At 40.8% G+C, this 16,038-nt stretch overlaps 1 protein-coding gene across 8 annotated transcripts in view; it reads right to left on the reverse strand.

Annotated features, from left to right (window-relative positions):
- Nucleotides 1–16,038, reverse strand: part of CACNB4 (calcium voltage-gated channel auxiliary subunit beta 4) — a 266,723-nt gene that overhangs the window by 123,595 nt on the left and 127,090 nt on the right. For 2 of the 8 annotated variants that reach the window (XM_025404347.1, XM_025404343.1), the window contains exon 2: nucleotides 14,825–14,984. The exons of 4 other annotated variants lie outside the window; for them this stretch is intronic. Coding sequence is in view for 2 of the 4 variants with exons in the window: in XM_025404343.1 (XP_025260128.1) it covers nucleotides 14,825–14,830 (6 nt within the window). In the remaining 2 variants the exon portion in view is untranslated. Of the gene's footprint in view, nucleotides 1–13,617; nucleotides 13,764–14,824; nucleotides 14,985–15,167; nucleotides 15,335–16,038 lie in introns of those variants that run through there. 2 more of the 8 variants (XM_025404346.1, XM_025404342.1) reach the window with 2 other exon arrangements.

Here is a 16,038-nt window from a genome sequence, read left to right on the forward strand (position 1 = left end):
CTGACCAAGACAATAATTTGACCCAGTATTTCTCAAAGAATTTACATGAAAGTGATTTGGGGAGCGTTTGCCAAAAATATGAATCCTCAGCCTTACTCCAAACTAACTGAATCAAAGTCTCCTAAGAGGGAGGTCCCAGAAATATATATACTATATTTATTTAACGTTAACTTCACTCCATCTCACAAAATCCTTTCAATCTACAACACTGAGATGGTTTGCAGTGATTATTAGGCCTGGTGTAAACAACTAAACCAGCATTTCCCTAATTGTATTCTGCAGTATACTAGTTATTCAAGTACTTAATAGGTATTCTTTAAGGAAACAACTGGGTTCTGAGATCAAGTAAGTTTGGGATATCTTTGGGTTAAATAAAATTTAATTGGTTTATTTATTGCAGAATGCTAAGAGATATTAGTGGGTTATTGGGTGCTGTGAATCTTTTGAGAAAGGGACAGAGTATGGTGATTATCAAGCTTATTTGACTAGGAACCTGTTTTTTTCACATGTATCAACAGGCACACTAAATTAATGGCTAGAAACTCATCTACCACATATAAGAAGTATGAGAGACTCTGGAAAATGTTACAATCTACTTCTAAATAGAAAAAGAAACATTTAATGGAAAAGGATAATACATGGCAAGCTTCCTCTGTAGTTTCCAAACAGGGCATAATAGGGTATATAAGGATGGGTATAGGCCCAGAACGGATAGAGCCACAACCCGATTATTCGGCAGCAAGTTCCCGGTCACGGGGAGTCCCAGCTGTCCAGAACGAAACTATTTCATGATCTTGGGATGAAGTCAGTAACTTTCTTAGCCAGAAACCAATGGCTAAAGGATTGAGGACTTCAATCCTGGACCTGGCTTCTAACCTGAGATCCCCAGGGTCAGCAGAAAAGATACCAAAAAAAATGGCCTAGTTTCCCAATCTCAGTGGCATCACTGTCCAACCAGTCAGTCACCTAAGCCAAAAGTGGGAGTTCCTCTTCCTTTGTAAGCTAATTAGTCATTAAACCTGATGCATTTATGACTTAAATATTTTTTCAGTTCACCTCCTCCTCTCTATCCCCACTACTACTGCCCTAGTTCAGGCTTCCATCAGCTCACACCTGTACTATTTCCACAGCTTTCAAATCCGTCTTCCACCCTGACCAATGCACAGCTGATCAAACCACTTTCCAGTTTAAAAATCTGTCAATGGCTCCCAATTACCTACTGCAAATAATTTCTCTCACAGTATGTTCTGCAAAACATCAATACAATGTGTGATCACAGATAAGGGGCTCCTTTCAAATAGGAGGCTAGGTATTTTTTTTTTTTTTTTTTTTTGAGACGGAGTCTCGCTGTGTCTCCCAGGCTGGAGTGCAGTGGCGTGATCTCGGCTCACTGCAAACTCCGCCTCCCGGGTTCACGCCATTCTCCCGCCTCAGCCTCTCAAGTAGCTGGGACTACAGGCGCCCGCCACCACGCCCGGCTAGTTTTTTGTATTTTTAGTAGAGACGGGGTTTCACCATGTTAGCCAGGATAGTCTCGATCTCCTGACCTCGTGATCCACCCGCCTCGGCCTCCCAAAGTGCTGGGATTACAGGCTTGAGCCACCGCGCCCGGCCTGAGGCTAGGTATTTTTAAGTGTAGGTACAATGAAAAGAACTACCTATCAGTGTCTGATCTGTTCCCAGTACAGACAGGTCCAATAATTGCTTGGAGTCTAAGGACCTCGAGGAAGGCCCAATCAGTAAACTGGGAAATGCTTCCAAAGTCTATCAACATCCTTGATTAGAGCATCTCAGAAGTCATTTAACACAAATGCTGATAGGATAATGGACACTTTTTATACTTCTAAAGAAATGATATAGTTTATAGCCACAGCCTGCTGAATGTCCTCATTTTCCACAGGAAGGCAATCTGGAACTTCAAAACTATACATCTTCCATTAAATACATGGAGGTGAGGCTTTGTGTTCACAGTATCTTTGCAAGCTCTAAATTAGGAACTGGAAATTCGAATACCCTAAGAATCAGATGAATCACAGCTGACAAAATTCTGGCTGAGTTTCCAGAACAAGGTGTCCCATGCATACCCTTCCCCCAACTTCCTCAAGACATCTTACAAAACTAGTCACTAAGTTAGACTCAAATCTTCCACATTTGAATTGGCTGCTGGCTGGCATTTTGAAAGCCAGCTTCTCTATGTAAATGCAGCACTCAAATGAAAAATCTAACAACTACTTGTACATCTTACAGCCAGAACATATTTTAGTTAAAAGCAATATAAATCAAAACATTCATAGAATCTAGATTATGCATTTCTCATTCTCTTTCTATCTTATGTGTATCCTACTCTTTTTTTTTCTTGCTTTTAAATTTTGGGGGTAAATTTACCTACCTTGTATTTGGAATGTGGGATGAACAATTTTTTTTTAGCTACTTTTATGCCTGTGTAATTTCAAAACCAAAGCAGAACAATATCATATTTATCAACATACTATTCAATCTTAATAAAATCCTATTATAATATCTTGCATAATTTGCATAGTTCTTTATATTGTAGCTCTGATTCAAGGAGTTTAACACACACACATTTTATTCAAAATATTACAGCTGATGAAAAGCACCCATAACAAATGGTAACAGTGTACTTCAGTTATAAGATCTGCCTCACCCTTCTTATAACGCTGCACTCTACACTAGGAATAATGTAAGAATTTGAGTTATAAAAATTAGAAATCAATTTTAAGTAGATTATTTTATGTCCTTAAACTGTGAAAACGAAACAATACAAGCAGTGTTCATATAATATGTATGCTAGCTTAGCTTTCATAAAACCCCTTACGTATATTTAAAGACTCATGCAGTACCTCTCCAGTGAGTGTCTCTGTATACCATATGCCAAGCACACACCCTCCCAGGAGTAAACATCTGAACCTTAGAATCTTATCAAAATAAAACACAACTGCGACTCACGGCAATGATTTTATTCCTTGTTACTGGAATTGACTCTCTGCTGTGGCCATTGGCACAGTTCCGTAAGCATAAGGACCAGCTCTCACCACTGAGAACAGCCTGGCTCTGACCCCGCAGACACTGCTAAAAGCAAGGAGAAAATCTACTTCCCCTTAGTTCGCCTTACCTTAAGAATCCTGGCTATTCAGAGAGGTGAGGCATCTGCTGGCTTGGGCACATGACCACCACTACTGCGATCGGTCCCAGGGAGGGCAGTGAAGCAAAAGGCCATCATGAGCATCACCAATGAGAGCACCTTCTGTTCCAGAGACTGGAGGCACATGCTCTTCCCACGTCCCAGTGATGGGTCACGTGTCCCAATCCTTGGCTAACTGGTCCACCAGTCAGGGGTTAGTGCTCTTTCTGCACTCAGGATTCCAGCATCTAGTTAGTGCATGAATCTGCTCCCTTCTACATTGTGCAAGTCTTAGCAATGGAAAGAAAGGGCCTTGATTATATCCATCCTAATCCTGATCACAGCTTTCAGAATTCCATTAGTTTCACTTGTTTCCCCAAAAGACACACCCCAAATTTCTTTTTTTTTTTTTTTTTTTTTTTTTTTTTTTTTTTTTTTTTTTTTTTGAGACGGAGTCTCGCTCGGTCGCCCAGGCTGGAGTGCAGTGGCGCCATCTCGGCTCACTGCAAGCTCCACCTCCCGGGTTCACGCCATTCTCCCGCCTCAGCCTCCGAGTAGCTGGGACTACAGGCGCCCGCCACCACGCCCGGCTACTTTTTTTTTTGTATTTTTGGTAGAGACGGGGTTTCACCATGTTAGCAAGGATGGTCTCGATCTCCTGACCTTGTGATCCACCCGCCTCGGCCTCCCAAAGTGCTGGGATTACAGGCTTGAGCCACCGCGCCCGGCACTCCCCAAATTTCTAATTACAGTACAACACATATGTAGAAATGTGCAGATATCATACATGTACATCAATGGATTTTCACATATTTTACACACTGTGAAACCAGTAGCCAGAGTTGATTTTTAAATAGAGACACGTGGGGTCTGTTTTAGCTTGACTAAAAATGGCAAGACTTGGCCTCCAAGCTACTATCATCCATGTAAAGGAAATGCTCCTCTTAGCATTCCTACCCCTGCCCAGTCAACAAATCTTTTAATAAGGAGGCATCATCAGAACTGTAAAATCTCACATTGCTAATCCCTGTTCCCCCCACTCCTCTCACTGTTATTTGTGGTGGGAATCACAACGTGATGACATTTGGAGAGATCCTGAAAATTATTCTGGCCTGGCCATGACAATGGAGCACATCTAAGCCACAAGTTGGTCTCATTCACACGCTCCTTTATCTTCTCATTCTCCACAGAGGCCTCTGGGTATTTGAAGGCAATCATGGAAGCCCTCTTAGCTTAGCTTCTCAAGCTTTCTCCACAAAACTAACATTTAAATCTTTTATTTGCTCCTATTGCTGGACATTTTGTTGAAGTGCTCAAGGTCTTCATCAAAGCAACAGTACAGGAATGAAAACCCAGGAGATAGATTGCAGTGAAACTATTCCCACACATGAAAGCCAACACCCATCTCCAGTGGAAGATGACCAACAACAGCTCCTTTAGAACTTCACCTGCATCTTCAGAGGTGTGCTTTAAGAGTGGCTTCATGGCCGGGCGCGGTGGCTCAAGCCTGTAATCCCAGCACTTTGGGAGGCCGAGACGGGCGGATCACGAGGTCAGGAGATCGAGACCATCCTGGCTAACACGGTGAAACCCCATCTCTACTAAAAATATACAAAAAAACTAGCCGGGCGAGGTGGCGGGTGCCTGTAGTCCCAGCTACTCGGGAGGCTGAGGCAGGAGAATGGCGTAAACCTGGGAGGCGGAGCTTGCAGTGAGCTGAGATCCAGCCACTGCACTCCAGCCTGGGTGACAGAGCGAGACTCCATTTCAAAAAAAAAAAAAAAAAAAGAGCGGCTTCAGGCTGAGCATAGTGGCTCATGGCTATAATCTTAGCACTGTGGGAAGCCGAGGCAGGAGGACTGCTTGAACCCAGGAGTACGAGATCAGTCCGGGCAACACAGTGAGACCCTACCTCTACAAAAAAATTAAAAATCAGCCAGGTGTGATGGCATGCACCTGTAGTCCCAGCTACTCAAAAGAATGAGGTAGGAGGATCACTTCAGCCCAGGAGGTCCGAGGCTGCAGTGCGCCATGATTGCACCACTGCACTCTAGACTGGGCAACAGAGGAAGACTCTGTCTCAAAAAAAAAAAAAAAAAAAAAAAAAGAATGTCTTCAAATTGTATGATTTCATCAACTTATGTGAATATACACTCAAACAATACAGTAATACAGATGGAACCAAATCACCTCTCTAAACTACCCTTCATCCTTCCCCATTCTGCTACTGCACTGCGTGTCTAACCTGTAAGCTCTGCTCTTTGGCTTCTGGTTGAGTTTGGCCAAAAGGCACCCTAGCAGGGATCAGAGTAAGGGAGAATAAGATTGGGATATTTATTCTCTGGCTTCCTCCTTGTGGGATGCTTCAAAGTTGGCTGTATCCATCTACAGGGAAAGCTGTGTCCTTCTCAAGGTAGCTTTCTGGACACAATTCAGTCTTCCCAGGTTCCTATAACCACACCCTTTCTAGGAGTGCTCACAACTCTGCACTTACTAGCCATGGGGGTACAGCACTATCCCTTGTGGTTTCCTTGCACCCTACCAATACCTTTTCATTTTTTAAAATCCTCTCAATTTATCCTGATTTGAGCATGTTGTCGGGGACACTCTCCACCCCCATCCCCAGAACTTACAGTTCCTCGTACCTTTTGCAAATACTGCTATTCCTTTTACCTTTTAAAAAATATTGCTACTGAATCATGCAAATGTTTCTTTGAATTGGAAGCTCATGGAGATGAATCGTAAATGAGAAAGGCAGAGAATAAAAATGAAATTCGGATGCTCATGGCTAAGGCCAAATGTAGCAGTAACTTGCAACTGTCATCAAGACCTGCATACAAATCATGAGAACGCTAACATTTCCCTAAAACACAAAACCTCTTTGTGACATTCTCTAGCATTGCAATTTTATGTTCATTTAAGTTTTATGGGTGTATTATCATTCTAATCCATCAACGACTTGGGACTTCAAACCATATCATAAAGCAACATCAACAAAAGCTTGAAAGAAATTGGTAAGCAAATCTTGTCTCCAAGTAGATAAAGTTATCACCATTTGGGTCAGAGAGCAATCTGATCTCTGTTTTGGAGATTCTCCCAACTCTCAACTGTTTTGTAAGCTGTCAAGCACCATACAAATAATATGATTATACCACTCTTCAGGTTTATTCCAGCTTTTTTATAGTACTAATCCTTGAAATTTGGCATCATAAAAAAAATATTGCTCTAGAAAGAAATGTGGGCCGGGGGCAATGGCTCACACCTGTAATCCAGCACTTTGGGAGGCCGAGGCAGGCAGATCACGAGGTCAGGAGATCAAGACCATCCTGGCTAACACAGCGAAACCCCGTCTCTACTAAAAATACAAAAAATTAGCCTGGCGTGGTGGCGGGCGCCTGTAGTCCCAGCTACTCGGGAGGCTGAGGCAGGAGAATGGCGTGAACCAGGAGGCAGAGCTTACAGTGAGCCAAGATGGCGCCACTGCACTCCAGCCTAGGTGACAGAGCAAGACTCTGTCTCAAAAAAATAAAAAGAAATGTGAGGAAGGCTCTAGGTTCACTTCTACTACAGACTGCATCATTCTAAACAAATGGCCTAATCTCTCTGGGCCTCAGCTGTTTCATCTTTGATATGATGAGGGCATGTGAAACTTCCCACGTTTTTGTGTGTTATTTTTAAACCAAATTATTACAACAAACAGTAAATAAATTCTTCCTACAGAATCTAGAGGTCATATCCTAAAGTTGCTCTCCACAATCCAGAAACTTCTTTGAAGTCTTATATGTCAAGTTAAAAAGGCTGAACTAAATTGGTTTTTTTCTGAACCAAAAAAGAATGTATAATGGAAAAATGTTTTACAAAGCTCACCAATATATATACATCTTAAAATGTGTTCATCCTTTGATCCAGTAATTTTACTTCTAAGAAGCTGTTTTGGAGAAATGCTCCATGTGTACACAAAGATTCATGTAAAAGAATGTTGGGCCAGGCGCGGTGCTTTACGCCTGTAATCCCAGCACTTTGGGAGGCCAAGGCAGGTGGATTACCTGAGGTCAGGAGTTCGAGACCAGCCTGGCCGACATGGTGAAATTCCCGTCTCCACTAAAAATACAAAAACTAGCTGGGCATGGTGGCACACGCCTGTAATCCCAGCTACTCGGGAGGCTGAGGCAGGAGAATTGCTTGAGCACGGGAGACAGAGGTTGCAGTGAGCCGAGATTGCGCCACTGCACTCCAACCTAGGCGACAGAGCAAGACTCTGTCTAAAAAAAAAAGGGGGGCGGGGAATGTTAACTGTAGCATTTATCTGTAGGACTGAAAAACAAGAAACATTCTAAACCTCTATCAGTGGGAATAATTCATCATGGCTAAACCACACTGCACAGCAATTATGTCACTTTTTATTAAAAAGAATCAATTAATATGAAAAAAAATCCACAGTACATTTTTAGGTAAAGAAAGCAAGTCAGAATAATAATATTTATTATGATCTTATTTGCATTTTTAAAGATTACAAATATGACAAGTTTGCTTGTAAGTACATTTTTCTAAATATTCCTGTTTGTCAATGCATAGAAATGGATATCCACTGAATTGTTAAGAATGGCTACCAATGGGGAGGAGAGCAGATTAGGAAGTTATCAAGGAAGACTAATTTTTTACACCCTATGGTTTTGTATTGTTTAAAGATTTTCCCCCAAATAATCCCATGTCACTGAATTTGAGATATCAATATTTTTAAGATTCAACATTAGATTATGTACCACTAATGGGAAAAAGCTGCCAATAAAACTGCAAGACAACATTAGTTTTAAGATGTAGCCCTGTGTTAGACATGTTAAATATGGGAGGAAAAGTGTGCCTTTGGATCAATAAAGTACAAAATATGGCTTTAGGAATTTTTACAATACAGAAAAATACTGTCATTGGCACTCTAGAATATGTATTATGTTTTATGTACCAAATTTTTGATTTTTAGTTAATTAAATGTGAAACGTGACTATCATGTGCTCTTTTCTTTTTGAAATCTAATGTCTACCCAGCGTTCCTTGATCTGTGTGCTTTCATTACTTACCCTGCTCTGCAATATCCTGGCACTTCACAAAGGGCCCTGTGCAACATAATTAAATGTTCTGTGCTCCCCTACCTTATCAACTTCACCTTGGTTCCGTTTCTATATTCGAAGCATTAACAACATGATCAAGTGAGATGATTTGAAAATTTGATAAATAGGTTCTTAATTCTATCACTTGGATCAATAGAACCACTGAATCAAGTAAACCCCAAGACATTAATCTCCAGGATATCATTTGAAATTAGATGATATTAAACTATCAATAATAACTCTTTGGAAATAAGCTAGGGAACTAATCTGTTTATGTACTAACCACTTTAGCATGACATTCGCCATAGTTTTCTAGCTTGATAAATTATTTGCCTACCCTTACTTCATGCAAACATTATTTAAAGGCATGTTTGAAAGATTGGGCTCAAGTCAAGACTGATGGTTTTCTCTCTCATCTTTGCATCCTTTCATCTTATCATAGAGGGAACTTAACCAGGTGAGGCACAATTATTCCTTTTAAAAGTAATGAATGACTTTTAAAATTAATGAATGTCTCCTAGAATTGATTATATTCCCGGGGTTTTTCAATTGATGAATTATTGGTTTTAAGACATCCCAAAGGATAATCATAATGAGCTGAAGAAAATTCTGTAAAGCAAGAAAACACTGAACAACAAATATTCTTGATTATTAGGCAGGATAATCACAAAACAATAATTTTAAATATTTATCAATACTCTTGGTAGTGTAGAGCTCAGATACCTTAGCCAAGAAGGAAAAATAATTTAAAGTAGAATTACCTTTCCTCAATCATCAGTAAGAGTTAGGAGAAATTTACTTCTCAGAAAGCTTTTGCTTTTGATTTTTTTTCTTAGAGATGAGACTCAAGTGTTTCCAAGCTCAAATCACTGTGGGCTGGAAGTGCACCGTGGGTATTGGCAAGTGAACGAGCAATAGACAAAGCATCCTTTTTGGCTTCTAGAATTCAAAGTCTTAAATAAAACATTTTCCTTTTCAAACATCTACTCCACTCAAAGATATGCACCACACATACCTGCTTCCATCAAAGAAACTGAAAAGGCCAAACATCCAGACTCAAGGTCTGAACACTGACACCTTACCCAGTATGTACAAAACACCATGGTAATTGATCATTTCAAAAAGCAAATGGCATATGGTGACATTTTTATCTTAACTGAAGAAACTGCTTATCAGCAAAAAGTACAAAATTTTGCATGTGAAGAAACCTTAGAAAATGATCTACTCAAACGTCTTCATTTTATACGAGGGAAAAACTAAGGATTACAGAGTCAGAGATTAAGTGACTAGACCACGATCACTGTTAAGAAGTGGCAAAGACCAAGATTTCCAACTCCCAGCGTTCTTTCTTTTTCTTCTTATCTTTTTCTTTTATTTATTTATTTTTTAAGATGGTGTTTCGCTTTTGTCGCCCAGGCTGAAGTGTAATGTTGTGATCCTGGCTCACTGCAACCTCCGCCTCCCGGGGTTCAAGCGATTCTCCTGCCTCAGCCTCCCGGGTACCTGGGATTACAGGCGCACACCACCATGCCCAGCTAATTTTTATATTTTTAGTAGAGACGGAGTTTCACCATCTTGGCCAGGCTAGTCTCGAACTCCTGATATCATGATCCACCCACTTCGGCCTCCCAAAGTGCTGGGATTACAGGCCTGAGTCATTGTGCCTGGCCTCGCAGTGTTCTTCAATTACACTTTACCACCTGCTTTTCTAAAACAAAATACAACGAACTAATCATAAGGTCTTCGGGGATTACTGAATTCTTTTACCTGTCAACCACTATAAGATTTTTGGAAATCACTGTCAAAAAACCATGCAAGGGCTCTGAAAATAAACCAAAAAATTTGGTTGGACTAACAGAACCTATAGAGGAAGGAGCATATTTAGTTACTGAAACTGTAAGTATTTTCATTATATATATAACAATAATGGCAGATAATATTTATCTGATTTTAAGGGCTTTATACACATTAACTAACTTAATCTTCAAAACCACCCAAAAAGTAAGTTCAATTATTATTGACAGGCATGAGGAGGAAACAATGGCACAGAAAGTTGAAGAAATATACCCACGACCACAAAGTAAGAAAGGGAAAGTCAGGATTCAATCCCTGGCAATACGGCACTGTCTCCACCTTTTTTTTTTTTTTTTTTTTTTTTTTTTTTTGAGACAGGGTCTCATTCTGTCACCAAGCCTGAAGTGCAGTGGCAAGATCACACCTCACTGAAGCCTCAACCTCCTGGGCTCAAGCGATCCTCCCGCATCAGCTTTCTGAGTAGCTTGGACTACAAGCACACGCCACCATGCCCCACTAATTTTTTTAGTTTTATTTTTTTGTAAAGATGGAGTTTTGCCATGTTGCCCAGACAGGTCTCAAACTCCTGAGCTCAAGCAACCTGCCCACCTGTGCCTCCTAAAGTGCTGAGATTACAGGTGTGAGCCACTGCGCCTGATCTGTCTCCACTTTTTATCATGACACTATTATACTACACCATTTTTTCATAACACAAAGTACAAAAAGTAAACCTGAAATTTTCCTGGCTGATAGATATGCCCAATAGAAGACAAAAATTTTTAAGTTTTATGGAGATTTAAAAAGATCTAGAAACAATTTCAACTACAACCTTATCACTCACCAAACTTTTCAACAAAGCTGCCAATAGAGTAATAACACTGAAGGTCAGAATCTTTTTCCTATATGATGCTCAGGCTAAAAAGAAAAGAGAGATTAAGGAATAACAGGCATAAGAAAGGCAAAACAAGAGAACTGGTTTTTTTTACAAACTACACAGACAAGCTCCTGAGTAATTGACAGTCGCCAGTCTCCGTGTCTGAGTGGATCCCTTGGATCAACTCCTCTGAATGAAAAGGGTAAAAGCAAATTCAGAACATCCTGTTTTAAATATAAGATTTTTCAATATTTCTGATGCCAGACACAAAAGAAAACAAAGGACACAGGAAGCACTAACAATGTGGCACCATTTAAAAAGAGAGGAAAATACTTATAACTAAAACTATACAGTTATGTTATAAAATATAAAATGTAGAGCAAGAGCAAGTATTGGTCTATTTAGATCTCAAAAATTGTCGCGTGAGCTATCTGGGCTACCTTCTTTTGGCATACCAATACGTACTGTAAAAATAGCCACATGGTTTTATCTTAGACTCACACCCTTCAAAGTCTTAAAAAGCTCAAAGTTGTCATTATTTTATAGGAACTGTAAGCTCCCTTAGGTTTTACACACTAAGTTGTTCTGAGGACAGGGCACTAGCTTTACACAGCAGTGCCCCAGCCTCCTGCGAGAACTCAGGGATTCACCCAATGAATTTATTTTTTCTAGTGTGGCAGGTTACAGCTGTTGCTGTTTTCACAGCCACCAGAGCCTGATGCAACCACATGAAAGGCCCCTAAATCAGCCGATGTAGATGAGAACACAGAGCCTGTATCTGTAGCGCTTCCTTGGTACAATTTTTAACTTAACGTCATGGATATCTGAGTTCATGGCTTGATGATTATTTTAAAGGACTAGTGGGAGAGGGAAGAGAAGAGAATGAAACATGATAACCCGTCCAGTTATATCCTCTTGTCCTCCTTAGGTGGCCTTGTTCATCTGGGTAAGAGACAGTAAAGGGGAGATAGTGGCCAGAATGGGAGAACTGTCCACGTAGAAATAAGGTCCAAGCTGAACCCCATAGAAAGAGAAGAGTTAAGGCAATGGGAAGCCTCCCCACCTTCACCCTAAAAGAATGGTTTTTCACAGTTATTGCTGACCCTCATACAGAATGTCTTGCACCACAGAATAATGGAATGTTCATTGAGTATATACAAAGGGAGTCACAGGACCTTATTCTAAAATCCTGGATTGACTCATCATAATCTAATAATAATAATAACAGCAGCAGAAAAGGAGACACGGAAGTACCTGGCGAGGATTGATCCAAATTCTTGCCTCTGTGACTCAAAAACAGAAAATTAACAAGAAAGCAGCAAGATTGACAAGCTGGAACAGCAAATTCATGGGATCTGATCGATTCAAGGAATTTCTCTCTTTGGCTCCATGCCAGTTATATCTAGAAATAATTTCAATCTATATTTTAGAAAACCATCACTGCTGATTGAAGAGAAAGCCCTGTTCATCACTTACTTAACACATCCTAGCCAAACACCAACATAGCTCAGCTGAGTAAAACAAGTTGATTTTCTGAGTCAAATTCCTTACACAAACCAGGAGCAACATTTGGTTTTCTTCTCTGGTCAGAGATGCCAACATCCAGTCCTTGGATTATCTTACAAATCAGTCCTCATTCTCTATAAATAGACCAGAAAGACTTTTTGACCCCAGAAGGGATGCTCTGCTCCACCAAACCATACAGACCTCTGGCCTTCTTGTTTCCAAAAGAAATCTAATCCTTAAATCCCTAAAGTGTCTTCCCAATGCCCCTAAACATATAAATCCTTCTGTCTGAAGTTTATCCACCTCCCTAGCAAGCACAAGGACATATCTTCATATTTAAAATAACTTTACTGTACTTTGAAAGGAGCTATCCTTTATTCTCTTGTGGCTGCGTTGTCTTTCAGCTCTCTTGGGTATCTTTGTTCATATCAAAAGCAGCTAATTTTCCTTCTCCAAAAGCTCCACAGTAGAAATCTCCCACTTAGCATTAACCATCAATTAGCGATGCATGGAACATATCTGTATATGAATGTAGGTGAAGGTACGAGGATGAACAGTACGTATGCATGCAGAGGTGCACAGACATTGAGACAAACATACATAGTTCCACAGCTTATAGAAAATAAATAGTTCAAATAACTAACACAAAGCTATCCTTATAATGTGTAGGTACATGTAAATTTAAACATGTGCTTTTATATATACACTCACATATTGTTATACATACATATTGTTTGTAAAATTTACCTTTGCTGTAACTTTTACATACATTAAATTTCTAACAGTATGAATCAATATATTATGATTCCTTTCTATTATTGAAAACACTTAAAGACTACATTTTCCTCTCTGGAAATTGCCCTGAATGATGATCTGATCATCTTTTTCACAGGAAAAGATCAGGTCTCTCCTTCTAAATGCTTTAGAATTTAAGCATTTGGAAATGGAAGCAATTGTGTCAGAGAAATGAACTATTAATTCTATGTGCAACTAACCCCGGCATCACTTTACAATATACCCTAAGAATCTATATTTCAAGCTGCTCACAATTCCAGAAGGTCCATCTAGGAGCTTTCAATTTTGCAAAGCGTCTCCTGTGCAGGCCAGTTCTAGTCCTAGTATGCTCAACATTTTTCTCAAGTGAGAACAGCATTTAACAGAATAGGATGCAACACACAGTAGCAGGTTGAGACTGACCTATTTACATATATGTGGATTGATCATCTGAAAGGGTGTGCAGCAATATATTAACAGTGACTATTTCTGGATAGTAGGTTTTTGGTAACTTTCTCTGCTGCTTCCATGGATCCCCATAAGAACATCCCTCGGTTTGTGTAATAAACCTGATGAATGAAAAATAAATCTATTCCCAGAATAATTCCACTAACATCAAAATACACAATGAATCCATTTATGAAATATGTGTACACATTAAAGAGCAGGTCTAATGAAATCTACTGCAAATCAGATGAAAACACATAGTTTAGTGTACATGGGGGGCTCAGTCCATGAAAAAACTCTTGGCCGCCAGGACTTTTATTAAGACACGGTGGGGGACAGTGAAGGTAGAAGAGGCAGCTCTTATATAGCAGCCAATGTAGGAAGAGTCGATGTGCACGACCCACTGGAACCAGCCTGGGCTAGGTACGGGCTCACCTGGAAGCACACACTCCATCATCCATGTCAAGGTAACACAAGAAGTAAGGTGATGCTCTGTGTGAAATCTCCTATTCGGAAGCAGGGCCCTGCTGTGAGGCACCGAATGAATGATCTTTTGCACTTCCTTGTAATCCAGATTCTTAACTATCCTCCTGGACACCGAAGCAGAAGTTAATGGACTTGCCCAAAAAGGCTCCACAGGACTCAAGAATCTAAAATGCCAGACTCGAGTGTGTTTCGGCATGTTTCTTTTTCCTCTCTCTTCATATAGAGAGTATGTGAAACACGGAGGTTACAAACTAAAATCTAGGGCACTGGGAGCATAATATCTACTTTTGGACCAAACTCTTAAGAAAGGCCTTGCATCACAGTACCAAAATCTCTCTCCCACTGTGGGGATGTGAGGTGCTAACAGTGTATAATAATGTGTTATTCTTATTCGGAATAAAATAGCCCCTAGGCAAGATGATCTTATTACAAGCTTACTGTGTGAAAACATTGAAAATAATCGCTTATCACAGGTGAACCCCCACACACCCCACAAAGACATTTTCAACAGCACAGAGTGGCAGGACATATGCGGATGGTTCCCCAACCCCCACCCCCAACCGAAGTGCCGTACTCAGCTTTTAGTGCCTGTATATTCTCGGACTGCAGCTGGCCATCTGAGAAAAGCCTTTCCACGCCTATCCACCAGACCTGTTCCGAGAGCTCTGCTTCCATCTGGACAACCCCCCACACTTACAGCCATAAATGCATTGGCACTGAGAAAGACTGCTGAGGAGGTGGCACTCCAGGTGTGGCTTTATGTGTCACTTCACCAGGTCAGCTATTTAGGCCTAGTCTTCTCCATTGGCTTGAAGCTCTGTTCACACCATCTTGGGTAACACATCACATTATTCTTCCTTATAAAAACAAATAAACTCAAATGAGCATTCAGAGTCAGTTCACCCCTCCGAACATCTCTGTCTTCCCCTCTGATTTATGTGACACGGTTTCAATCCCGCCCCCCTGAAAGCCTCCTATACTCTCAACTGAGGATTTGCCAGATGCCCATCTCCACTCCTCACGTTTCCCACCTTCCTCACCTCCACGGATGTGCACAGCCCGGAGGATCTCAGCCTGCTGGTCACCACTGAGTCACCAGGAGTACAGCACTGCAGTACCTAGCACTACCCGCCATCAACTACCGCCACCGAGTCAAGTCACTGCACTCTTCATTTCCCATCCTACAGAAAAACTCAGCTGTCCTGTGAGACTGGACCCAAAGGCAAAAAATAGCAATAAAATAAAATGTTTTCATACTTATAATGGCTCCCCCTCTGAACCAGTGCATCTGAAATTTATACAGTTCTGGAGAACAAGGAGCTGGATATATTAGTTCCTAGCCAACTCTTCACAGCAGCCAGTTTCTACAGGCATTTCTAAAATGACTCCAGTCCACTTCGGTGCAACACACTGCCTGCTCAAGTTTAACATCAATGGCCGAAAATAAAACTTATCATTCACAAGGCATCACAGGTTTCATAACTGAGTGAGCAGAGAAGGGTAGAAGTAGTGATCAGGCCTTCTGAAGAACCCAGCCCGGGAAGCCGGCTTACTGAACTCCTATAATTGCCTTTACCAATCCCCCACCCCACCGGCAAGTGTGGACCTTCTTGATTTCAGCTGCCAATGTTTTAGACTACGGTCCCTTGCAATACACTGACAGTCTGATCATTTATGAGCACGTTGGGCAACATGCAGAGAGACTTTGCAGAAACAGAGTTAGAGTTAGAGCAAACACACAGACAGGAAGGAAAAACGGAATGCCTTAACAGAACTGAGGATTCCTATCTTTCATGGATAGCACATCATTAGACATATTCGTCTGCATTGACGTACACCACAGGGCTTTTTTTTTTCTTTTGTTATAACCTGTTTATTTGGTGGTTTAGCCAGAGAATCTTATATAACACA

Source organism: Theropithecus gelada, chromosome 12 (genome assembly GCF_003255815.1).
Source record: "Theropithecus gelada isolate Dixy chromosome 12, Tgel_1.0, whole genome shotgun sequence".
NCBI classification, from domain to species: Eukaryota; Metazoa; Chordata; class Mammalia; order Primates; family Cercopithecidae; genus Theropithecus; species Theropithecus gelada.